The 25,830-nt window shown below is 41.7% G+C and overlaps 1 protein-coding gene across 2 annotated transcripts in view; it reads right to left on the bottom strand.

Annotated features, from left to right (window-relative positions):
- Nucleotides 1–25,465, bottom strand: part of LOC121276445 (oxysterol-binding protein-related protein 10-like) — a 246,346-nt gene extending 220,881 nt beyond the window's left edge. The window contains exon 1 of one of the 2 annotated variants that reach the window (XM_041184858.1): nt 25,083–25,465. Coding sequence is in view for 1 of the 2 variants with exons in the window: in XM_041184857.1 (XP_041040791.1) it covers nt 24,399–24,700 (302 nt within the window). In the remaining variant the exon portion in view is untranslated. Of the gene's footprint in view, nt 1–24,398; nt 24,734–25,082 lie in introns of those variants that run through there. The other variant, XM_041184857.1, reaches the window with a different exon arrangement.
- Nucleotides 25,466–25,830: the final 365 nt, after the last annotated feature.

Below are 25,830 nucleotides of genomic sequence, written 5' to 3'. Positions count from 1 at the left end.
AGGATGATCCTTTGAATGCGGAGGCTAGTGGGGTGATAAGTGAGGACAGAGGAGACCCTATCATGGTTCTGGGAGGAAGAGGAAGGTGTGAGGGCGGATGCACAAGATAAGGGCCGGACACGGTTGAGGGCCCTGTCAACCACCATGGGTGGAAAACCTCGGTTAAGGAAGGAGGACATGTCAGAGGAACTGTTTTTGAAATTGGCATCATCAGAACAGATGCAACAGAGGCGAAGGAACTGAGAAAACGGGATAGAGTCCTTACAGGAAGCAGGGTGTGAAGAGCTGTAGTCGAGGTAGCTATGGGAGGTGGTAATGAATATTTGGTGGACAACCTATCACCAGAAATAGAGACAGAGAGGTCAAGGAAGGGAAGTGTCAAAGATGGACCATGTGAAAATGATGGAGGGGTGGAAATTGGAAGCAAAATTAATAAGTTTTTCCAGGTCCAGACGAGAGCATGAAGCAGCACCGAAGCAATCATCCATGTACCGGAAAAAGAGTTGTGGGAGGGGGCCAGAATAGGACTGGAACAAGGAATGTTCCACATACCCCATAAAGAGACAGGCATAACTGAGGCCCATGCAGGTACCCATAGCCACACCTTTTATTTGAAGCAAGTGAGAGGAGTTTAAGGAGAAATTGTTCAGTGAGAGAACAAGTTCAGCCAGACAGAGGAGAGTAGTGGTGGATGGGGATTGTTCGGGCCTCTGTTCAAGGAAGAAGTGGAAAGCCATCAGACCATCCCGGTGAGGGATGGAGGTGTAGAGGGATTGGATGTCCATGGTGAAGAGGCGGCGGTTGGGGCCAGGGAACTGGAAATTGTTGATATGAAGTAGGGTGTCAGAGGAATCACGGATGTAGGTGGGAAGGGACTAAACAAGGGGAGAGAGAATGGAGTCAAGATAGCAAGAAATGAGTTCCGTGGGGCAGGAACAGGCTGACACGATCGGTTTGCCGGGACAGTCCTGTTTGTGGATTTTGGATAGGAGGTAGAAGAAAAAGGATGTTGAATACTACTTCAGAAAAAGCTCTGTTGGAACTACAGTGCATTGCTTTGTTGCTACTGGAAGTGCAGAGTGAGAAGGAAAAAGCTGAACAAGAAAATAAACAGTTGAAGGAACAGCCGATTGTTCTTCAAAATCAAATGCAAAAAGGAGCATATAACCATTCAGCAGCATGAAGAAATGAACAGCAGAAAAAAGTCAATACGACTCTGTTGAATTACAAATAAATTGAAGAAATGTTAGAGCTTCACAAAAAAAAGGGAAGCCTGTTGATTGAACTTCACACACTCAAAGAATCTCTCATGTTGCAGTGTGTTCCTCTGGAAAATTATGTGGAAAACAAAATTAAATTTAATGGCACTCGGAAAGAACTGAAGAACCAGCTGCCAGAGAAGACTCAATGTTATATATTCCAGGAGGAAAATGCCAGGCTGCAATCAGGTATTCAAAGAGGGAATACAGTTACAGTACAATGAAGAGTCTGAGACAATGAAAACATCACTGAACAAGAGTTTTGGAACCGTTAGAAAGAAATAAGAATTATGTACAGGGGCAAACAAGAAACTTGCAACTCCAATCTGAATCAGAAAGAGGTCACTTCTGCAGCATACCCAAGTGAAAGTAGAAGTTCTCACAAAAAGAACATTAAGGGTCTCAACAACAATTAGCAGAAGTGCAATTACCGCATGAGAGCTTGAAGGATAGCATGGAAGAATTAGGCTCCTGGATCAATGCAGAGAACCAACTTTCATGTATGAAAGGGGAGTTTGCTAATGAAAAACAAGGCCAGGTGAGAACACTGGAGTGTCGCTCATAGGAAGTAGAACATTTGAAAGAGGACTTGAGATGCCCAAATGATTATATTGAATTTGCTTCTACAAGGTTAAGATGGATCTTAAATTAGAACTTTATGAACTTCAAGTATCAGAAGTGACTGAATGCAGAATTAACAACCAAAAGTGACAAAATTCTTGAACTTCAATCCCATTTGAAATATATGAAAGATGAGGTGCACATTATGAAAGAGCAAATGCAGACTTTAAAAGCAGAAAAGGAAAATTCTATGAAACAGAGGATCTAAGAAGTGAATTGAAAGAGTCTAAGGAACAGTGACCATGAAAGAAAGATTTAGAAAGGAAATGAATACCCTGGTGAAGTTGTTAAGCTTGTATAAAGGATTTCACAGACAACTCTGAATCAAAGACAACTGAACTCAGTAACTGCTGAGCTGAAAAAGAATTGGAGAATAAGTAAACAAATATTTGGGTAAAATTGTGGAAGTGGAAACAAAGGTTCCATTTTTGAAATGTGAACTTCTAGCAAGATTATGGTGGACCCCATGGATTAAATTGTTCCCCTACCCCACCCCCCCAAGCTCAATGAATGAGTGAACACTCCCTCTGGAAGGAACTGGACAAGCTTATGATGTCCAAACAAAGCAGCTGGGTGGTTGATAAAGAAAAGTTCAACTCCAAGGAGTTTAGAGACTGAATAAATGGGACTATCAAATGCCAGAAACACAGAACACTACGATTCAAACTCCAAATCAATCGAGCCTACCACACCTCCAAATAGGAGCCAAACCCTACCTGGAAAAATTGTCAAGCCTCCTGACCATCTGAATTTACAAAAGTCAGAGACTGGAGGCAGCATGTAAAGAAAGATTATACTGTAAATATTTTGGGTAAGGGTTGGAGGTATAGTACAAGGGTGCTTGGCATAGCAAGGATAATGTGGGATTGGAGAACAGTACTGCCCAGTGGGATGTAAAGGGTCACATGACAAGGAACTTGGGTCAGTCTAAGTGCATGCAGAGACACAGGTAGAAACAAGCACAAAGCTCGCTCATAGTCTGGGCTATACTTTATAAGGTATAGATACATATACACATGTATACAGTTGTGTTACTAGTAAACACTATTGTTCAACCTTAAAAGCCTCTGAACCGCTTTGTAAGACACACTTAAACCCTTACAACATGCAAAATCTGAATTAATAAATACATCTCTGCACAGCTATTATTTAATGCAAAGCTGTAATGGTCCACTGTCTTTGTAGGAGGCCTTGGATCTTCCAGCTTTGGTCCACCAGCATGGGAGGTGATGGACCCCTAAGAAGTTCAGAGGAGGGCCATTAAATTACCACAATACACTTACTGAGCTAGGGGTTTTTTTTCTAGGATGGCTGAGTTAGACAGATTTTTGATCTTCAAATGAGTCAAGAGTTATGGGGGCCCAGCAGGAAAGTGGAGTCAAAGCCACACAATCAGATCAGCCATTGTGGTTGTGGGGGGCTGCAAATCACTATTTTTACAGTGCAGGAGGCCGCCATTTGGCCCATCAAGTCTGCACTAGCTCTCTGAAAGAGCATTCCACTTAGTCCCACTTCCCTGCCTTATCCCTGTAACCTTGCACATTTTCTCTTTTCAGGTAACAATTCAATGCCTTTTTGAATACCTTGACCGAACCTACCTCCACAATCCTTTCAGGAAGTTTGTTCCAGATTCCAACCACCCTCGGTGAAAAAATATTTCCTTATATCAGTTACTCCCTTTGCCAATTAATTTGAATTGGTGTCCTCTAGTTCTTGATGTTATATTGAGAAAGAACAGTTTCTCAATATTCACTTTCTCCACGAGAAAGAGCCGTGCCCAGCCCAAAAGGAACAAGGTAGTGGGTGTTGGAGGCCAATCATCTCAGCCCAAGAACATCATTGTAGAAGTTCTTCAGACAAGTGTCCTCAGCTGCTTATGTTGTAAAATGTCCCTTCACTATACAGTCAGGGGTGGGGAATGTTTTCTGATAACTATATAGTGTTCAGATCCATTTGTAGTTCCTCAGATGGGCGTACCTACAACATGAACTGCAGTGATTTAAGGTGGTTTACCACCACCACCTTCAAGGACATTTACAGATGGCCAATAAATTCTGGCCTTGCCAGTGATGCCCAGATACCATGAACCAATAAAAAAAAAACTACTGAAGCAGTCAGTGCCTTCATGCAGGAAGACCTGGGACAAGATTCACCTTTGGGCTGATATGTGACAAATAACATTTGCAGCATAAAAGCACCATGCAATGATCATCTCTAACAAAAGAATCTCCTCCACCTCCTCTTGACATTCAATAGCATTGATATTGCCAAATCCCCAACATCTATGTCCTGGGCGTTACCACTAATCAGAAACTTAACTGGGCCAGCAATATAAATACCATGGCTATTAGTGCAAGTCACAGACTGACTTCTACAACAAACGATTTGCCCCGCTTCTCCAAAGCCTTTCCACAATCTACAGCACACAAGTCAAGAATGAGATTGAAAACGCTACTTACCTGGATGTGTCCAGCTCCAACAACACAAAAAAAGTCATGGGGCACAAGATGCCATTCAGTCCATCTAGTCCATCCAGGACAAAGCAGCCCACTCGAGTGGCACCAAATGCACCACCTCAAACATTCACTTCTTCCACAACCAGTGCATAATGGCTACAGAGTGTACCATATAAGATGCACTGCAGTAATTCACCAAGTCTTCTTTAGCAGCACCTGCCAAGCCCACAACCTCCCATCATGAAGGACAAGGGCAGCATTTGAAAATTTGGCTCAACGTTGCAGGTCGACAATCTTTCATCAGAACTGGATTCAAGGAATGTTGAATGACTAGGAGATCTCTGTAACTGTGAGTGGACCCGAAACATGAAGGAATTTCACTTGGATTGAGTTGGAGCCAGTAAAAGTTACTAAAGAAGGAGATGTGACTATGAAAGTCTGATCAAACAAGGGAAATAAAAAGCAATGAGGGTGAACAAGAGAAATGGAAATCCCAGGAAGAGCAAAAACTTCAAGGTGGACATTTTTAGAAGACAAGTGGCAATAAATCATACTAGTAAAAGCAAAACACAGGCTCCTGGCATTACCCGAGCCTGAAGGAAACCACATGATTAAAATTTTCATTTCTATTTGCAGTAAGGTCGGGCAGCATCATGGAGAGAAAAACAGAATTAACCTTTCAGGTTAATGACTAAGTTTTGATTAAAAACTTTCTTGCATCCTATTAAGGATTGCAAGGCTATGCTGAATTTTGCATATACACAAGCTTTACACAGTTTACAGAATCAAACACCTACATGAAAAGGAACATTTTAAAAGGATGTGCATGTACTCAATTTACGATAGAGGATGTAGGGGGCCAAGAATGTGAATAGATGGAGGATCAAGGGTAGAGAAATTACAAGAGGTGGCAGCTGATGGCCCAGTGGAAGCTATATGATAGCTACTTACTTAGATATTTGTGATCCTGCACTTTTGGAAGTGTCCAAAAGGTAACGAATGACAAACAAATTACTACATTTTGAAGAACTAAAGTTGCACAGGCAATGCCTATGCTGAAAAGCACACTGTCAAATACCACATTTGAGTCTGAGTCAGACCTGTACTTAAGATAATTCGTACCTTGTGATCCTTCAGTGTTGACAGTGTTTTCACTTTAGAAAGCAAGGGCAAGCAGGATCACCTTTCTTAGGAATGGGATGAACAGTCATAAAAGTAAAAAGGTGGATCAGGAGTAAAGCAGCATTGAAAGAATCAAGTCCAGAGATACACACTTTGAGAATTCTAAGAAATAAAACCTTTGATTTTGTTCAGGTCAAAAGAGCAGAAAAAAAGAGGAGATTCTGATCAGAGGTCATAGATTTGAAACATGAGCTGTTTCTCTCCACAGATGGTGCCTGACCTGCTAAGTAGTTCCAGCATATTTTGTTTTTATTTCAGATTTCCACATCAACAGCATTTTGCTTCTGCAGAGATGGAGTTAAGTTTGATAACTATTACAGCAAAACAATAGAAAAGGAACAACGAGGTGGAACATCAGGAAAGAGATAGAGATTTATACAAAAACAATTAAAATTGAAGATTAAAAGTGAGTCACAGTCTGTTTTCTCAATTAAGAGACAGAGCAACTGTAAAGTGAAAAATGAAGAGAGTTAGAAGGTATAGGCTATTAAACGTCTGACCAATTCTCAACATGGGAGATTAAATCCCAATCATATCTCAACTGAAGGTCCAGAATTGAGGGAATGTCAAGTATCCCATAACACCCAAATTCTCTTTGAATAGTGTTCTCAGTAAGCTGACCAACCTCTCTCTTTCAACTAATTCCCACAAAAGAAAACCTAATCTGGAGAAAATTAATGTAATTGCTGTTTATGTGAAGTTTCTAATACAGGACCACTACCACACATCTGCTTCAGTAGCAATCACCACGTTTCAAAAGCAATTTTTTTTTGTATTAAGCACTTTGAACTCTTCATAAATGAAACAAGTGTCAGGTAAACAAAGGATATGAAAATAGAAGTTAACGCTATCTCTTGCTGTCTTCTATTAGAAGTATGAGCGAGAGCAAATTGATACTTCAGACTGATCAGGACAACTGGAACAGATGCAGAATTTAACAGGATAATAGAAACCAGTTGCCACTCCAAACCCGATCAAAGAGAACAATGCAATGTAAAAATCTCTCACAGGAATACTCTCACTCATTTGCTCAAGGGCAACAACCAAGAATTTGTTGCCGAAACAATGGCATGTGTGGCGAGTAAGAGATACCGTGATTTGTCACAAGTTCACCTTGCAAAAATAGCAGTTACCCTCAATTTCCATGAGATTGATGAAGAGGCTGCATTTGCCTAGCAACTGGCCCTTAAACTCAAATGCAGAAAGTTAGGAGTGGCAAACAGTGCAAGTACCTTTTTTGACAAGAATATTTATGTTCCTACAATGCTAATAAACCTCTCCAGCACAGATAGGGAATTTAAACTAAATCTAGATAGTTAACCTTAATTTCTAAACCCCACCCCCCACCTTTTACTTTTCCTTGCTCTGTCTCAATCCAATCTTTCCTTCCTTTTCTGCAGCTGATTTGATTAATTCATGCTTCTTCCAAATTGTTCCTGTTTCTTTCTCAATCCTTAAAGCTCAATGGTGAAGAATTGTAGTACCATTGTTCTCCAAGCCCAAATGCCCCACTGCTCTCTCTGAAGTGCTTTTCAGCCCACAGTGTCAGCAACTTACAGGGCAAAACAATTTTGAACTGAAGGACAAGGGGAAAAATTTTAACTAATGGGTCACCTGCCAATATATTTATTCTAACTAAGCATATCTTACACACCCTTAGAGGCAAAAAATGACTACTTTCATCATCTGCAATGCTTGGTAGTTACATAGGTGACTCCTAAGGCTGACGTGCCCAAAAGGTTCTGCTGCAAATAGGAAGGATACCACAGGCGATCGGGTTTTGGTGAGATGGTGGCCCATGACCTCCTCTGCCCCAGCCCACTCCTACATCCTCCCCACTGCCTCCATTATGTATCTGCCTTCAAAAAAGGAGGCCGCACCATTGTTTATTATTTGGTTGTGTCAGGTGCAGTAATCCTGGGTGAACGTCTCAGGACCAGAAGTCAATATCAAGACTCTTAAATGATGTCTTCAGAATGCCTCCCTGGCACCTGGGGGAAGCACAATGACAGTGCACTCCAGATCCAAGCCCCAATTCCCCACAGAAGACCTGCCTCTGCGAGCAAATGTCAGGCATTCTGGCTACATGGCCAGTCCAACTCAGTTGCGACTGTCACTGGATGCCTGGTATACCAGCTTCAGTGAGCACCTAAGTGTCAGGTATTTTTAGCATATGAACTGAAGCTGCGAATGGCATTGCGAAAACACAGTAAAATAACCCTTAGTAAAAAGCATTCCACACACAGATCAGAAAACCCTCCATATACTATACCATGAAACAGGTGACTCTGGTGAATTAGGTGCAAACGTTTTAGTTTCTGACCATCCAGGAAACTGCACAAAAGAAAAATACAACCTGCTACCCAACATCCTAACTCAATGATGGCTAACTTCACTTTTAGTTCTGTTGAGGCAAAACTTCAGCTTTCTGCATTGGCATTTGTCTTCAACTTTAAATGATGGGGGCACAGAAATGTCATTATCTTGATTTCCCAAGACAAATGCAATCATGATCACTTAGATAAGTAGGGAATAGGGAAAGCTCCCCTTTAAATTTTTTTGAAAACAAGATTACCAAATGTAAACCCAGAGTTTGAGAATTCAAATTCCACCTTTGAATGTTGCAAAACTGATTTCATTGAAGTCTAATAACTTGCAGGCTGACATAAAAAACACCCTATTCATCACTTACTACTGATCCATCCCTAACCTTATTTTCCCTTTTGAAAGGTCCATCAATTTGTGGTCTCGAAGATTTAACCCCAGTTCAGTTGTGGTTAAGGAGGTAGCACACTTGATAGAGTCTCAAGGCTCTGGGTTCAAGTCCCACACCAGGGCTTGAGCACAAAATTCAAGGCTGACATTCCAACCCAATACTGAGGGAGTTCTGCACTGTCAAAAGGTGACATCTGCACCACCACCCCACAAACCAGGTTGGCATAAATGATCACATGGTGCTATTTCACAAAAGAGCAAGGATGTTATCCCTGCTGTCCTGATCAATATTTATCCCTGAATCAACATTGCATCTGATCATTATTGGATTGCTGTTTGTAGGAGTTTGCTGTGCACAAATTGGCTACCAGTTATTACGGTGGTGGCACTTCAAAAGCACTTTTGAGACATCCAACAATTGTGAAGTGCTACTACAAATGCAAGTCTCTTTATTATACAACTTGTATTAATGTCTCCAATCAAGGGCTTCCCATCCCATATTTCTTCCATCATAAAGGCAGTCCACTTCCATTTTTACATCACCCACCTTCATCCTATCTCAGCTGGTGTTCCTGAAGCCCTGCTCCAATTTGCCACCTCAATTCTCAATTATTCATTGCAATGCTTTTCCAACTTTATCTTTTAATCCTCCATGAACTTCTACTTATCCAAATTTCTGCTGCACATATCTTGTCCCACATGAATTCCCACTTACTGCTGCCCTCACTGATCCACATTGGCTTATTGCGACCCAATTTTAAAAGGGTTGCCCTCAAGTTTAAATTCCTCCATGGTATCTCGCGTTCTGATTTATATACACCTCTTTCTTTCTCTCTCTCTCTCTCTCTGCTGTGCCCGCCCCCCTAAAAAAAGTGTTCCTCCAGTTCTGGCCTCATGTTCACCAACTACCACCTCCTAACCCACCATTGGCAGCCATACTTCCTTTGCCCCATATTCTGGGATTTCCTGGCCTTCCTTAACATCCAAGCTATTGGTCATTTCAGATTTGGCTCAGACAGTTTTCCTTACACCTCTGAAGCACCCTGCAATATTTGTGCTTAAGGTGTTATATAAATGCAAGTTGTGACTGCTGGTCAAATAGTCAGGCTGTAATTAAGCTTGTGATCAATTTTAAAATATATTTCATCACTCTGCTTCTGTTATCAAGTGATTATATCAGGGATTCTAAAGCAATCATTTCGGATCATGAGCTCCAAGGCAGCATTGGCTAACGAGCAGGGATTCTGGCAGAACAGAACTGTCCCCAAAGCTCCATTACATGCTCACCCATGATTATTACCTCCAAGGCCCCAGAATCTTCAAAACAAAGTGGTCAAAACATTAGCTTCGCTCAACAATTCTCTCCCCCGCCATCCCTCCTCCTGCTCAACAACTCTCCCTTCCCTCTCCACAACTCAATTCCCCCCACTCACTCTGGCGTAGCACCAATTTGAGCACTTAAGAAAAGGTGTCACAGTGAGAAAAAGTTTGGGAAGCACTGGATTATATCATGGTTGACTACAAGGACAGATTTAACATTAATGTAAACTGTGCAATTTAGATTACCAATTAGGTTTTGACTGAGCCAATCAGGTTCCACGTCTTCGCAGTTCCAGTTTCATTTTATGAAAACTAACATTCAAACACAAAATGACATTTGGAACTGAAGTCTTTCATTCAAATGTGAATATAAGATGCCAATACTTCATATTGACTGCAGTAAACACAGGAAAACAAGTCAAGCTTCATGAGAGTAAATGGCTTTCAATCTTTTTTGCAAAGTGGATCCCATGCAAATTAACACACTAATCCTTTGCTCAAATTTAGAAACCACAGAAAAATTATAGTGCAGAGGCCATTCAGCCCATGTCTCTGCCAGCCAGAAAAAGATGAGAAAGAAACTAGCTGGTCATTTTAATCTTACTTTCCAGCACCTGGTCCATAGCCTTACAGGTTATAGCACTTCAGATGCAGATCCAAGTACCTTTTTTTTTAAATGAGTTGAGCGATTCAGCCTCAACCACCAACTTAGGCAATGAATTCCAGATGCCCATCACACTTGGTGAAAATGTTCTCTAATCCTTTTACCAAGCACCTTAAATCTATGCCCCCTGGTAACTGACCCCTCAGCTAGGAAAAACAAGTCTTTACTGTCCACCCTTTCTAGGCCCCTCAATTTTGTACACCTCAATTAGGTCATCCTTCAGCCTACTCTGTTCTAAGGAAAACAATCCTAGCCTACTGAATCTTTCCTCATAGCTGCAATTTTCAAGCCCTGGCAGCATTCTTGTAAATCTTCTCTGCACTCTCTCCAGAACAATTATGTCCTTCCTATAATCTGGCGATCAGAACTGTACACAAAATTCCAGCATTTATACAGTTCCATCATTACATCCCTCCTTTTGTATTCAATAACTCATCCAATAAAAGAAAAACACTCCATATGCTTTCTTTACCACCTTATCCACCTGTCCTGCCACCTTCAGGGACCTGTGCACATGCACCCCAAGGTCTCATTTCCTCAAACCCTCAACATCCTCCCGTTTATTGAGTATTCCCTTGCTTTGTTTGCTCCCACCCCATTTCCGCACCGAAAGCATTACCTCACACTTTTCCAGATTGAATTCCATTTGCCACTTTTCTGCCCACTCAACCATTGATATCATTATGGAGACAACAGCTATCATCTTCATTATCAACTACAGGGTCAATTTTTGAGCCATTTGCAAATTTTCCAATCACACCTCCCACAATTATGTCCAAATCATTAATATATACAACAAACAGCAAGGACCCCAACACCAAGCCCTGTGGAATACCTCTGCAAACTGTTTTCCATTTGCAAAAACATCCATCAACCATTACCCATTGTTTCCTGTCACTGAGCCAATTTTGGATCCAACTTGCCAACTTACCTTGTATCCCACTTTTCTGACCAGTTTGCCATGTGGGGCCTTACTAAAATCCATGTAGACAACATCCACTGCACTACCCTCAATCCTCCTGGTTACTTCCTCAAAAAAATTCTCTTAAGTTAGCAAGACATGATCTTCTCCTATCAAAACCATGCTGACTGTCCCCGATTAACCCATGCCCTTCCAAGTGATAGTTTATCCTGGCTCAGAATTGATTCCAATAATTTGTCCACCACTGAAGTCAGACTGGCCGGTCTATAATTTTCTGGCCTATCCTTTGCACACTTTTTAAAATAATGGTAGAACATTTTCAGATCTCCAATCCTCTGGTGCCTCACCTGTATCTAGTGAGGATTGGAAAATGATCCTCAAAGCATCTGCTATTTCCTCCCTGGCTTCCTTTAACAGCCTGGGATACAATCTAACTGGCCTGGGTGATTTGTTCACCTTCAAGGATGTCAGTCATTCTAGTGCTTCCTCACTCACTATGCTTATTATATCTAATTTTTCACACTCCTCTAATTAGAATGTCTGCATCATCCCTCTCCTTAGTGAAGATGGAGACAAAAGTATTCATCGAGAACTCTGCCCACAACTTCAGCATCAATGCACAAGTTACCATGTATATCTCTGATAGGCCCTATCCTTTCCTTAGTTATCCTCCTGCTCTTAATATACTGGTCAAACAGCTTAGGGTTTTCTTTGATTTTACCTACCAACATTTTTTCAGAAAATCTTTGCTTTCCTAATTTCCTAAATTCCCTGTACTTTCAACACTGTAGAAAGCCTAGAGTATAAGCCTTTTGTGACTGTCATAAGCTTTCTTTTTCTGCTTTATCTTGGCCATATGATTCTGGATAACCAGGAGGCTCTAGATTTGGCAGTACCACCCTTTTTTTGTGGGGGACATATCTACACTGTGCCTCTAGAACCTCATTTTTGAATGCCTCCCATTGATTTCACATAGTTTTCCCTTCTAATAACTGCATCCAGTCCACTCCCACCAGCTCACCTCTGAGCTTCATAAAATTTGTATTCCCCCAATTTAGAGCTTTTACTCCTGGCTTATCTTTGTCCTTTTCCATAATGATGCTAAATCTAACTGTGTTATGGTCACTATCTCCAAAATGGTCCCCCACTGCTACTTCATCCACTTGCCCAGCTTCATTTCTAGAACCGCATCCCCTTTCACTGGGCTTGTTATATGCTGGCTAAAAAAGTTCCCCTGAATGCAGTTCAAGAATTTTGCGGCCACTGCCCTTCACACTGTTCGTATCCCAATTAATTAGAGTAGTCGAAGTCCCCAGCTATTGCTGCCCTATTGTTTTTGCACTCAAATCTGACTAGATAATTGCTCTTCTAACTCTTCCACTATTTAGGAGCCTTTGGTACACTCCTAGCAGTGTGGCTGCCTCTTTTTTATTTCTAAACTCAACCTCTATGGCATCATTTGATGCCTCAATTAGTCTATCATCTCTCCTCACAGCTGTAATTGCTTCTTTAACCAATAATGCTACACCCCCACTTTTTTTAACCCCCTCCCTATCCTGTCTGAAAATTCTACATCCAGGGGATGTTGAGTTGCCATTTTTGCCCCTCAAGCCAAGTTTCCATTATAGCAATAATATTGTGCTGCCATGTGTCTGTCTGTACTCTCAGCTCATCAGTTTCATTTGCTATACTCCTTGTATTTACATAGATACCTTTTAACACTGCTAAATTCCTGTGCTGTACACTTTTTAACCTGTGCTTCTTCTATCTTTCAGAGTCACTCACTAATTCTTCATCTCCCATTACCTGCTCTGACTGTGCCCTCAGGATCCTATCCCCCTTCCAATCTAGCTTAACACCCTGAAAAGTCTGCTTTCAGGACCTCATCTCCGTTCCTACCCAAGTCATTGGTACCAACATGGACCACAACCTCTGGCTGATCATCCTCCCCAATAATAACATCCTGCAGTTGCTCCGTGACATCCTTGACCCTGGCACCAGGGAGGCAACATACCATCCTGGAGTCATGTCTACAGCCACAGAAACACCAGTCTGTTCCCCAAACTAACAAATCCCCCATCACTACAGCTCTTCCTTTCTTCTTCATCCCCTCCAGTACAGCTGAGCCACTCATGGTGCCACAAACTTGGCTCTGACTGCACTCGAGGAACCAACGCCCTCACCAGCTTCCAAAACAGAAAAACGATTTGAGTATGATCCCAGGGGACTCCCGCATTACCTGCCTAGTTTTCTTGGACTGCCTGGTGGTCTCCCATTCCCTTTCTATCTCCAGGCTCCTAAACTGCAGTGCGGCCACCTCTTTGAATGTGCTATCCATGTAGCTCTCAGCCTCATAAATGCACTACAGTGACTCCAGCCACCACTCAAGCTCTGAAACCCAGAGCTCAAGGTTCTGCAGCTAGTGACACTTCCTGCATTTGTGATTGTCTAGGACATTGGGAGCATCCACAACTTCCCACATATTATAGGACATGCATTCCTCACAACCAAGCTGTCCTGCCATGGCTTCAATTTACTTATATTAACTTTATATTACTTGGCCCTACTTAATAAACCTTACCAAAAGTACACTTCCTACTTTATTTTAAACCTTAGGAATAGAATAAACCTTAAACACTTACTAGATACTCACGAATCAAATTGCTTCTTTCCTGTGATGTTACAATTTGTTGTTTCATTTTCCTTTCGAACTCAGCGTGGGCCAGTTCCAAGCAGCTGACAGGTCCACTTTTGACTGCTCTTCCCGAAGGTGAGTGATGTAGGCCGCACATCCCGGGCTGTGTTTATTCTCTTCCTCGCTCCATGTATCTCCCACAGGTCTGCCTCCCCAACTACTCTTCCCTCAAAGCCAGCATTAGATACACAAAGGAAAACTCTTCAGTATTCAATACTATAAAAAGATTAAATACATGGAGCTACTTACATTTATAACACCTTTAATGACCACAGAGTTACCCAAATTACTTCAGTCTATGATGTAATTTGGGAATGTGGTCGCTGCAGTTCGGTAGAGAAAAAACCAGCAGCCAATATGCTTACAGCAAGGTCACAGAATCTCACAGTGCAGAAGAGGCCCTTCAGCCCACTGAGCCTCCACTGGCACGTGAGAAACACCTGACTTACCTAAACCCATTTACCAGCATTTGGCCCATTGCCTTGAATGTTATAACATGCCAAGAGCTCATCCAGGTACTTTTTAAAGGACGTGAGGCAACCCACCTCCACCATCCTCCCAGACAGCGCATTCCAGACCATCACCACCTCTGGGTAAAAAAGTTTTTCCTCACATCCCCCCCCTAAACCTCCTGCCCCTCACCTTGAACTTGTGTCCCCTCATCACTGACTCTTCAACTAAAGGGAACAACTGCTCCCTATCCACCCTGTCCATGCCCCTCAATCTGGTAGCCCCTCAGTCTTCTCTACTCCAAAGAAAACAACCCAAGTCTATCCAGCCTCTCTTCATAACTTAAATGTTTCATCCCAGGCAACATCCTGGTGAATCTCCTCTGCACTCGTCCAGTGCAATCACATCCTTCCTATAATGTGGCGGCCAGAACTGCACACAGTACTCCAGCTGTGGCCTCACCAAGGTTCTATACAACTCCAAAATGATCCCTACTTTTATAATCTATGCCTTGATTCATAAAGGCAAGTGTCCCATATGCCTTTTTCACCACCCCATTAACATGCCCCTCTGCTTTCAGAGATCAATGGACACACACGCCAAGGACCCTTTGTTCCTCAGAACTTCTTGGTGTCATGCCGTTCATTGAATGCTTCCTTGTCAAATTACTCCTTCCAAAGTGTATCACCTTACACTTTTCAGGGTTAAATTCCATCTGCCACTTCTCTATCCATTTGACCATCCTGTCTATATCTTCCTGTAGCCCAAGACACTTATCCTCACTGTTAACCACCTGGCCAAGCTTTGTGTCATCAGCAAACTTACTAATCCTACCCCCCACTTAGTCATCTATGTCGCTTATATAAATGACGAATAGGGGACCCAGCACAGATCCCTGTGGTACACCACGGGACACTGGTTTCCAGTCACTAAAGCATCCTTCTGTCATCACCCTCTGTCTCCTACAACTAAGCCAATGTTCAATCCACCTTATCAAATTATCCTGTATCCCATGTGCATTTGTCTTCTTTATAAGTCTCCCATGTGGGACCTTGTCAAAGGCTTTGCTTAAATCCATATAAACTACATCAACTGCACTACCCTCATCTACACAACGGGTCACCTCCTCAAAAAATTCAATCAAATTTGTTAGGCATGACCTCCCTCTGACAAAGCCATGCTGACTATCCCTGATCAAACCTTCCCTCTCCAAGAGATAGATTCTCTCCTTCAGAATTTTCTCCAATAGTTTCCCTACCACTGACATGAGACTCACTGGCCTGTAGTTCCCTGGATTATCTATACAACCCTTCTTAAATAGAACCACATTAACTGTTCTCCAGTCCTCTGGCACCTCCCCTGTGGCCAGAGAGGAATTAAAAATTTGGGTCAGAGCCCCTGCGATCTCCTCCTTTGCCTCCCTCAGCAGTCTGGGACACAAATCATCCGTACCTGGAGATTTCTCCACTTTTAAGCCTGCCAACACCTCCAATACCTTGTCACTCCCTGTATCAATTTGCTTAAGAACCTCACAGTCTTATTTTACTAAAGTCCGCTCTCCCCCAATCCAAAACACGTTTTTGCAACTTGTCTATTTCTTTGTCCATATGAAGCTTAAACTGTACCATGCTGTGGTTGCTATCACTAAAATGCTCCCCACCACCACCTCAGCCACTTGTCTGGCTTCATTCCCCAGAATTAGGTCCAGCACTGCACCGTCCCTTGTTGGAACCTCTACATATTGACCTAAAAAGTTCTCCTGTACACATTTCAAGAAATCCATTTCATCCAAGCCCTTAGCACTATGTCTATCCCAATTAATGTTGGGAAAGTTGAAATCACCTAATATAATTACTCTATTATTGTTTTTACACACTTCCGCAAACTGCGCGCATATTTGCTCCTCAATTTCCCGCCGACTATCTGGGGGTCTATACTAAACACCTAACAATGTGGCTGCCCCTTTTTTATTCCTAAGCTCTACCCACAAAGCTTCATTCGATGCCCCCTCCAAGACATCATCTCTCCTTACTGCAGTAACCAACTCCTTAACTAATAATGCAATGCCTCCTCCTCTTTTACCCCCTCCCCTATCTCGTATGAAGATTCTATATCCCGGAATGTTGAGCTGCCAATTCTGCCCTTCCATCAACCACGTCTCAATGATGGCTACTATATCACAATTCCATGTGTCAATCCTCATGCTTAACTCATCCGTTTTACCTGTAATACTCCTGGCATTAAAGTAGAGGCCATCCACCCTTGCCTTACTCGCTTGAAACCTAATGCAGCTGTACTCCCTCTGACTTGATTGTTTTACATATTCTGATGTATCCCTATTCTGCTAACATTCTGTGTCCCTCCCCCTGCCGAATTAGTTTAAACTCCTCCCAATAGCACTAGCAAACAAGGATATTAGTCCCGCTCTGGTTTAGATGTAGACCGTCCTGCTTGTACAGGTCCCACCTTCCCCAGAAACTGTCCCAGTGATCCAGGAATCTAAAACCCTCCCTCCTGTACCAACTCTTAAGCCACGTATTCATCTGTGCTATTCTCCTATTTCTGAGCTCGCTAGCATTTGGCACTGGGAGTAATTCAGAGATTACAACCTGAGAGGTCCTGCCTTTTAGTCTACAGCTTAACTCCCTGAATTCTTGATGCAAAACCTCATCCCTCTTTCTACCTGTTATTGGTACTAACATGTACCATGACCTCTGCCTTATCACCCTCCCCCTTCAGGATGCCCTGCAGCCGTTCAGTGACATCCCAGACCCTGGCACCAGGGAGGCAACACACCATCCTGGAGCCACAAACCATTACAAGAAATGTGATGATGGTTGAGAGATAAATAATGGAGAGGATTGTCTGAATAGCACCATAGGATTTTCCCCACATCCACGTGAAAGATAGTGGTCCTTGCATGAGGTCTCAGTCTAAATTAAGTGTTCACGTTCTGGGGTGGTGCTTGAACCAACCACCCAACTCAGATGAGAATAGTACCCCTGACACCTAAATATATGGAGAGATCATGACATTGATGAGTGTTTATTCAGAACAGCATACTAAAGTTTGGTTAGAAATCAAGGCATTTAATTCAAGTGAATGCCAACTGAAAAGCTTATACACAATAATTTAAAAAATTTCATGTGCATTAATTAGGTCAATAAATCGAACATGTTGAGCTTTCATCATCATAAATGTTAGCCAGTTGCCACTTGAGGCTTGTTGAGAATTCAGATGTAGCTAACTGCATGTCTGATTAATAAAATTAGCAGATGCCATCATTGGGAATGTAAAAAACAGTAAATGGTTCCTGGTACATGAATCGCAAAAAGTTTCTATGTAGGTACAGTGATTAAGGAGGCAAATGGAAAAATAGTGGAGAAGTTTTATTGCAGTTGTACAGGGCATTGGTGAAACCACATCTGGAGTACTGTGTAGTTTGGTCTCCTTATTTGAAAAAAAGATATTACATTTGTTTTTGAGAAGGTTCACAACTCAATTCCTAGGATGAGGGGCTTATCTTATGAAGAGGTTGGGTCTATACTCATTGGAGTTTAGAAGAATGAAAGATGATCTTATCGAAACATAAAAGATCCTTAGGTGACTCAATATGGTGGATACCAGGAGGGCACTTCCACTTGTGGGAGAGACTAGAACTAGGAGACAAGTTAAGAATAAGAGGTCTCCCTTTTAAGACAGATGAGGAGAATTTTCTCTCAGAGGGCCATTAGCATGTGGAATTGGTCTTCCCCAGAAAGCAGTGGGGGCTGAGTCATTGATTTTACTCAAGGCATAATTAGATTTTTGATAGGCAAGGGAGTGAAGGATTATGTGAGGGCAGATAGGAAAGTGGCATTGAGACCACAACCAGATCAGCCATGATCTTATTGGATAGCAGACCAGGCTCAAAGGGCCAAATGGCCTACTCCATATGATCTTAATTTCTTTCTATTTCATTAGGGTTCCAACCAGGAGCAGCTAAGGACCATCCATGCAAAAGTTTTAATTCCAGGTATTCTATCTGTACTGTGGGAGACTCAGCAGCTTCTATTTATCACTTTTCCTTCCTTGTTCTTACGTGCCAAACTTCAGTGGCACAAATGGATACAAGTTCAAATCATAACCTGCTCAGTTCCCAAACTGGGTCATATTGATCCAAACTGCCGATACAGTGCAGCCTTTTATTTCTATTAATCTAATTAATGTGCATTACTATTGTTAACAGGCAAAATGTGTGCAGTACTTCAAGCCAATTTTTTTGACTTTGAATTATCCTCTCAGCTGGAGTGTTGTCAGGACAGATAGAGAGTAAAGCGGGGCAAAGTTACAGAAAGGTGGCAGGTGAAGGGAGTAAGAACTTGCTCAAAATCACCTCGTTAGTGAAAAAAAACAGGATCAACTTTTGTTAAAATTATAAATTTCCTGTTATTTAGTTCCCTGAGATTACACATAACATACAGTAATGCTACTCTAAACCTGCCATTATGATGTGTACAAGGTGGGACAGGGATAACCATTTTTTTCTCCCTTTTGAGCAGGTGGCTCAAACATACATTTATAGTGCCCCATGACAATACAATCTCTCTGGGTATTACTTCTCACAGCATCCCTCCAGGTACACATTAAAAGGAATGACTGGAACTTATGGGGAGAGATAAAAGGATTATGAGGTGTAGAAGAACAGTGTACAAGGCAGGAGGTTCACAAGGGCATTCAGGAGAGAAATGTCGTAGTATAATAGGCTTGGAAGATGACTCAAGGGACTGGAGATTGGGAAATGGGAGCTTCAGGGAAGGCAGGAGTCGAAAGAAATACTAATCAGGATTGTGGGCCCAGAGGAAGAGAGGCATACTACGGAATTGTGGAAGGAGAGGAAACTGGGAACTAAAAATCATAGACAGGTTATAGCAGGGGAAGCCATTCAACCCATCAGGTCCATGTCAGCTCTCTGCAAGAGCAATTCAGCTAGTCACACTCCCCCACCCCTTTCCTTGTAACACTGCTTTTTCCCCCCCAAAAAAAACACCATGTTCAGGTTCTTATTCAATTTCCTTTTGACTATTTCTGTACCCTGCCCCCACTCACCATACCAACCCCAAGAAGAAAAGGGTGGGTGTGGGGCCTCACATCTCCTGCAGAGTCGTGAGTAGCAGCAATGTGACAAGTGAGATCAATGTCAAGAGAGTGTAAAGGGGTGAGTGAAATTTTAAATGTGGGTAAACAACCAAAGCTAGTTTCCACTGGAGGTCAAATGGGGTACAAAGCAACAGAGACTGAGGATCCTCACTGCACTCATCATCACAAGTTCTGTAACACGGAGAAGTTGTAGGAGGACCAAATGTTGTCAGTAGCAGCAAGTGGTAGTACTGTGGAGTCAGTAGAAACACTCATGTTTCTCCATGCCCCACAGAAGGAAGTAACATTTCTTTAGCAGCCTCTGGTGGTCCTTAAACCTAGTTAGGGCTTGCATGGCATATGCATGGCACATGGCCCATCTAGTTTTTGCAGAAAGGTCCCTAAAACAGACATAGGAACAATCTTTGCATATTAAATTCAATCCAACATGGATTTCAGGTAGCAGCCAGTATGCCTGAAAACAGTGAAATCCAATATGGTGGCAGCCACCAACCCATGTGGTAATGTACAGACTGCACACCCAAAAAATTGGTTCAGTGTACACCAATTCACACCTAAAAGGCAGCAGAATTAATAGCAATTTCTAACTTTTGCTGAACACAGCCCATGCAAGCACTAGGATGTAGGATCAAGCCCACCATGTAAATTGAGTTAGAAGAATGTCTCCACTCAGCTTCTCCTAACTTCCATAGCAATGCAGGGTGCTTTTTAAAAAATATAAAACTTGCAGCAATTAACTGAACTGTTCTTAATGAAATAATTAAATTGTGCCAACAATCCCTTCTGCTTTTTAAAATAAATCATAAGATTTTCTGAATTTACTGTTGTAACAATGTGACCAATCATCTGTGGTACAGGATATGAACAGGCACTGTTCTGTTATTGCAACATGCCAAGGTTGAATCAATGACATGCAAATTAAACAATCCTTTCCACATGTAGGCACTCTGCTATATTGTATCAGAAGATGGATTTTCATCCATAATTTATCAAGTGACAGGCTCACAATTTCAGTTGTGCAAAGAAAGGCAGCTGCTGAGTTGAAGCACCAAGTCTTAGGTATTTCCCCAGTGGAATGAAAAATGGAGCACACCTCTTAGCAGCTGGCTTTAGAACAGTATTGGCAGAGTCTTGGGAACAGTCACCTGTCTGTACAGTTAGGGACTAGTATATCGGACAAGAAACAAAATAAGCATTCATTTGAATTAATGCAGCATTAAGCTTTATAATATCAGTCTACCTGGGCAATTGCTGAACTGCTCACTGGATATATAATGAAAGCAAAAGCAATAGTTTTAGTTTATCTGGCTGTTTAAGAAGCTAAGTGGGATGGCGCTGAATCAACTACTTTTTAAAAATCTTCTAATAAACGCAGTCTACTCCACATGCAGTACTGGATATGATTCTTAACTAAAACTTCTGCTCTTAACTGTTTAGTACCAATAGTCTATGTAGCACAAAAGTCTGCGGGAAATCCTGAAGAAACTAATTAGCAGATGACTGCTATCCAGTTGTCAATTTACTTGGATTCATGACAGCTTTAGGTCAGGTAGTTGAATTTTTAAAAAAAATTCAAAGATATCTGAACGTAATAGGTCACTGAGTTTCCAGTCAATCTCGAGCTGTTATCAACAAAGCTAAATCAACTATAAAGAGGCATCTCAAGGGTACTTGATTATCAAGTTCAAACATGTTATTTTAATTTAATATACATCACTGACAAGGTCACAGGAGAAGACTGCTTCAGGCACTCTTCCTTCAAATAAACTAATTTGTTAGCCAAAGTCTAAAAGAAAAGTAACAACAATTCTATAACTTTGCTGTATTACAAATAGCGACTCAGAACAAAACCTTTTTGGAGAAAGGATGAATGATCTTGAAATGTACTGATAACATGCATCTGATCAACCTAACTTGGACCATGCATAACACTAGAGGACAAAAAAGCACCAAATTAACCACCATAAAATGAGTCTCCAGAAGTTTCCCCTCTTAGAGAATCAGATGTATGGACCAAACTGGAATATGAAGGTTGTTAAATAAAATTTAATTTCATTCCAAATCAGATTTATATGTTAAATTAAAATAAAGAGATGATCAGAAATTCAACAGAACATGGAGATTTTATGCTGCTGGATCTGGAGACAAACTACATGTCTAAAGAATATCTACCCATCACCACTTAAGGTTTGTCAGATCGCCTTTAGGGTCAGGGAAACATAATGCAGAATTTATTTTCAGGACATATAAATTGCTGGGGCATCAATCTATGATGGGATACAAATGCTCACCATCTAAAGTTAGAACTGCTTGAATATCCAAATTGTAATTTCTTGATTGGGTTTTCTGATTTGCTCATTTCAAGGGAGAGTGTTAAAACTCGGTTGCTGATTGGCGTTAACTCACTTAGTCAAAGTGAGTAATCATTTATTAATCCATGCCATGAGCAGTACTAAAGTTATCGAATTGTCAACTCAGTCAGAAACAGAATTAAAAATCCATAGGGTCCCTTAAGTGGTTCCCATTTCTGATGGCTAACTTGTAACCCTTTGTGGATGCAAGCATGCAGAACCAATCAAATTTTGAAATGATGCACCTTCAGCATTCACTTTCAATCTGAACAATTAAGGGATTTTTTTTGTAGGATTCACCCAAGCAAGAATTCAAAGTGCTAACTTGGTAGGAAAAGGGAAATGGCCTGAACAGTAGAAGTCTAATTTAGGAAAAAATGTACGAGGTGTTTTTTTAAAAAGCTCGCTGGAAAAATAAAACGAAGCCATCTCCATACCGAATGCTAATATTAGCTATCTGACCTAAATTATTAAGAAGCTTCATAATAACTAGAATTTTCTAGCTATCTAAGAAAAACCCATTTGGCAAGCGAACAGATTTTCATCGGTGCTGAATTTTCTAACAGCAGGCCAATAGGATTGTTGATTATAGCATCCAATCACAGATCAGACACTAAATAGAGGCAATTCTTTACAGGTAAAGAGCAAAACAATAAAACAAATAACTTAAAACATTCAGGCTAATCCCCTAGTTCCCAGTGAGTTACATGCAAATCAACAGTTCGCTGAAACATCTTTTAGTAAATGGAAAATATTAAACATCACAGAGTGGCCCAATTATATTCACTGTTACTTTTAAAAACAAACTTACATTAACTTACACTCTGGAACTTGTGTAAAGTTATCCAAGTATTATCCCTGCTTCTAACATGTTTTCATCAGGAACGAAACTTTTATTTCAAAATTTGAAAGATTTTTGAAAAACAGCCCTATATAATGCTCTACCTTAAAAAAATCTGTGGAGATTTTGGTTCCTTGGTAGGGAATAAAAGGTTTCCAGACAAGTAAATGTTTTTCCAGTTCTGCTAGACAGTAACCTGATTGGTCTGCAAATGCTTCAATGCTAGAGATTTCCACAAATTTAAGCCCTAATTTCCCAATTGTTACTTAGAAATAGTCTGAAAAAAATATTTTTAGAAATTATGCTTACTTTGCCATCAAATGATGTTAAGATAATCAGAAGTTTTAGAAACTTTCAATGTACAAGAAGCAACTGAAACACATGCACAATGTCAGTTACAATACATCAATGTATGTGAAAGTACAGTGCGACAGGCAGCATGACTTACTGGTATTGACATTTATTTTAAAAACATCATTCATGCTTTTACAAAGCACATTACTAGCTGCTGCTCAGCAAAGTAGAAAATGTAAGAGATGAATCGAACATCAAAAAGGACTCCTGACAGTGTCCACCATTGTAATTCATGTAATTCACAAAGCACAGTAGAGGTGACAGTTCACTCACTCAGCTGCACACTCGATCTCTATAGGTATAGTGCAGGAACATCTTTAGCCTTCAGTCGCCATTATTGTGGCACTTATGAGATGTAAATCCCTGTAATTTAGTCAGTGCTCATACAATTGAGTAAAAAATGTTTCTCCCCCTCCCCACCCCCGGAACTGGAATGCAGTTTGTAAAATTCTCATCTACAATATTATTTATTCTAAAAATAATTGATGCTGATTGTTTAAGAGAAACAGACTTCAAGAGTAATCTTAGATTCTCTTTCATTAATGAAAAACTGAAATACCAATAAAGCACTGTTAGCCAGTGTAAAGTTGTCTGGCGCAACTAGGACAACATCCTAAATATAAGCAAAGTTCAAACTGTTTATGATCAACACACAAAAGCCTGGAACTGCTTTAAGCTACCTACTTGCAATTGTGAAAGTGAACTTAAATGAAGTTATAGTACCATGTGTATTGTTGAAACATTGTATGAAACAGATAATAAACGTGTGCCTGAATGTGCAGAGATCACCACAGAAAGGTCATAAAGAAACTAGGGATAGAAGATTACCAATTAAAGCATATTTATGTTAAATATTAAACTGACTTGATATTTCAGATCAGCACTTTAGAACAATCTCCTAAATTAATAAAATGTACCATACATATGTAATTCACTGCCGCTTTTATTTTCGTACTCAAAATCAACGTTTAAGTAGGTCAATGAGTGCAAGCTAATAGATTTTAGCTACAAACTTCACTTCTCATTATATTGTACTATCCAGGTAAATAGCTTTAATCAGCCCAGGGAACCCGCTGGAGTACATCTAAACGGCTATTTAAAAAATTGGGTTTCAGTGGCTTAGTATAATATTTCAGCATTCCTATTTGAAGCACGGATTCAGTTATTTATCCCATTGGTTCTTAATCGGGATCAATCTATTCTAGTTCATATTTCAACAAAGAGGCTGCACAGTAGGAACGTAACAAAAGACCATTGCCAAACCAATAAAAACAAAATTTAGATCTTTTCGCTTACTACATCTAGAGATACAGGTGAAAGATTTGCGATGGATTGTGGTGTGCTTACCACGGTCAACGATAAGTGGTCTGCTCCTAACATACTTCCCAAACAAGGTCGTTGTACATATACATACTCCCTAGTTCCGTACCTGTTCTGCCAGCCCTGGATCAGATTGGTGTATTTGCTGAGCAAACCCTCCACAACCTTGCCAGCTTCCGGATGGTGATGGTGTTGCTCCTCTCGGACTATCCGCACTGACTCCGCGGGTGTTGCTGCTGCTGAAGTCGGGCTGCTGCAGTTGCTCTTCGTCCTCTCCTGGGTGTTTGTTTTCACCGCCAACGATCCCCGCTCCCCCGGAGAAACCGAGTTCTTTCTCCCTCCTCCTCCACCTCCACCACCACCACCAGCAGCAGCAGCGCCGCCCGGAGCCGCTTTCTCGGTGTTAAACATCTACCGCGGCAAGGGCGGGCTGTCGTTTTCTTTTCTTTTTGGAGGGAGGGAGGGAGGGGGGGGAATTACAAACAAAAGCAACACACAAAATAAAAAAAGTGTTACCGAAGCCAGACGGAGTTTGCACCGCGGCGGCGGCGATGTGCAGCCAGCGAGCGACAGTCGAGTCGGGCCGGGGGGGGGCGGGGACAAGCCGCGCGCTCTCTATGGAACGAACGTTCCGAATAACGAACGCCCTGCGCTCGAGCCGTCTCAGCGTCAGACTCAGTCTGAAGGTACAAGGCGACCCAGAGCGGGACGCTCACTGATGCCACCCTTAGTGAGTTAACCGATGGGGCGGTTCTCCTCCCGGGAGCTGCTCCTTCCTCCTCAACCTTCCCACCTTTTCTGTCAGGTGCCCGGTCCCTCCTTTGTAAAACCTGACTTCTCGGTGCAAGTGACGCGGTGTCCCAACTCGGTGGCTCTTTACGCGTGCAGGAGACGAGCCTCGCCCTCTTGCCTTGCCTTGCCTGGCACCTTCCCTTCCCTCCCCAGCCGGTCGGTCGGTCAGTCAGTCAGAGCGCTAGCTCCCAATCTCTCGCACATACTCGATCCGAGCAGGCAACGGCTCTTTTCTCCTGCCCCTGTCACATAGCCTGGAAGCGTCCTTTGGCCTTACATTCCTCGTGATTCTTCCCCCTTAGTCCATAACAGCCCTGCCACTCCACAATTTGGTCCGGAACTCCCAAAGACACTAACTCTCTCTCCCCTCACGGTGAGCTTTTATTTTCCTTCCCTCAGCTGTGACTGGAGCTCGCACACGAATTGCGTAACGTGAGAGCGTGCGTGCTCACGTACACGCGCGAGCCGCACAGACCCCACTAAAATTGCCTTTGCAGAATTACCAGCTGCACGTATTATTGAAATACTTGATCTATTTGAACCACAGGTAGTGAACTATTTTTCGCCCACCTCGGCATTGCTAATGCATCCATAAGTGAGCCATTTAAAAACTTCAACATGTTCTGAAGGAAAATAGATTGTTCTTCCATTAAAATTAGTTTCATTTAACAAATCCAAAACACCATTTTTTTCAATCCAGGGAATTTCGAATCACTATTGTGACAACTAGAGCATATCTTGGGGATTTA

This window comes from Carcharodon carcharias, chromosome 3 (assembly GCF_017639515.1).
Source record: "Carcharodon carcharias isolate sCarCar2 chromosome 3, sCarCar2.pri, whole genome shotgun sequence".
In the NCBI taxonomy this organism is placed as follows: Eukaryota; Metazoa; Chordata; class Chondrichthyes; order Lamniformes; family Lamnidae; genus Carcharodon; species Carcharodon carcharias.
The sequence above is the reverse complement of the archived record's forward strand: the minus strand, read 5'-3'. Positions and strand labels throughout refer to the sequence as shown.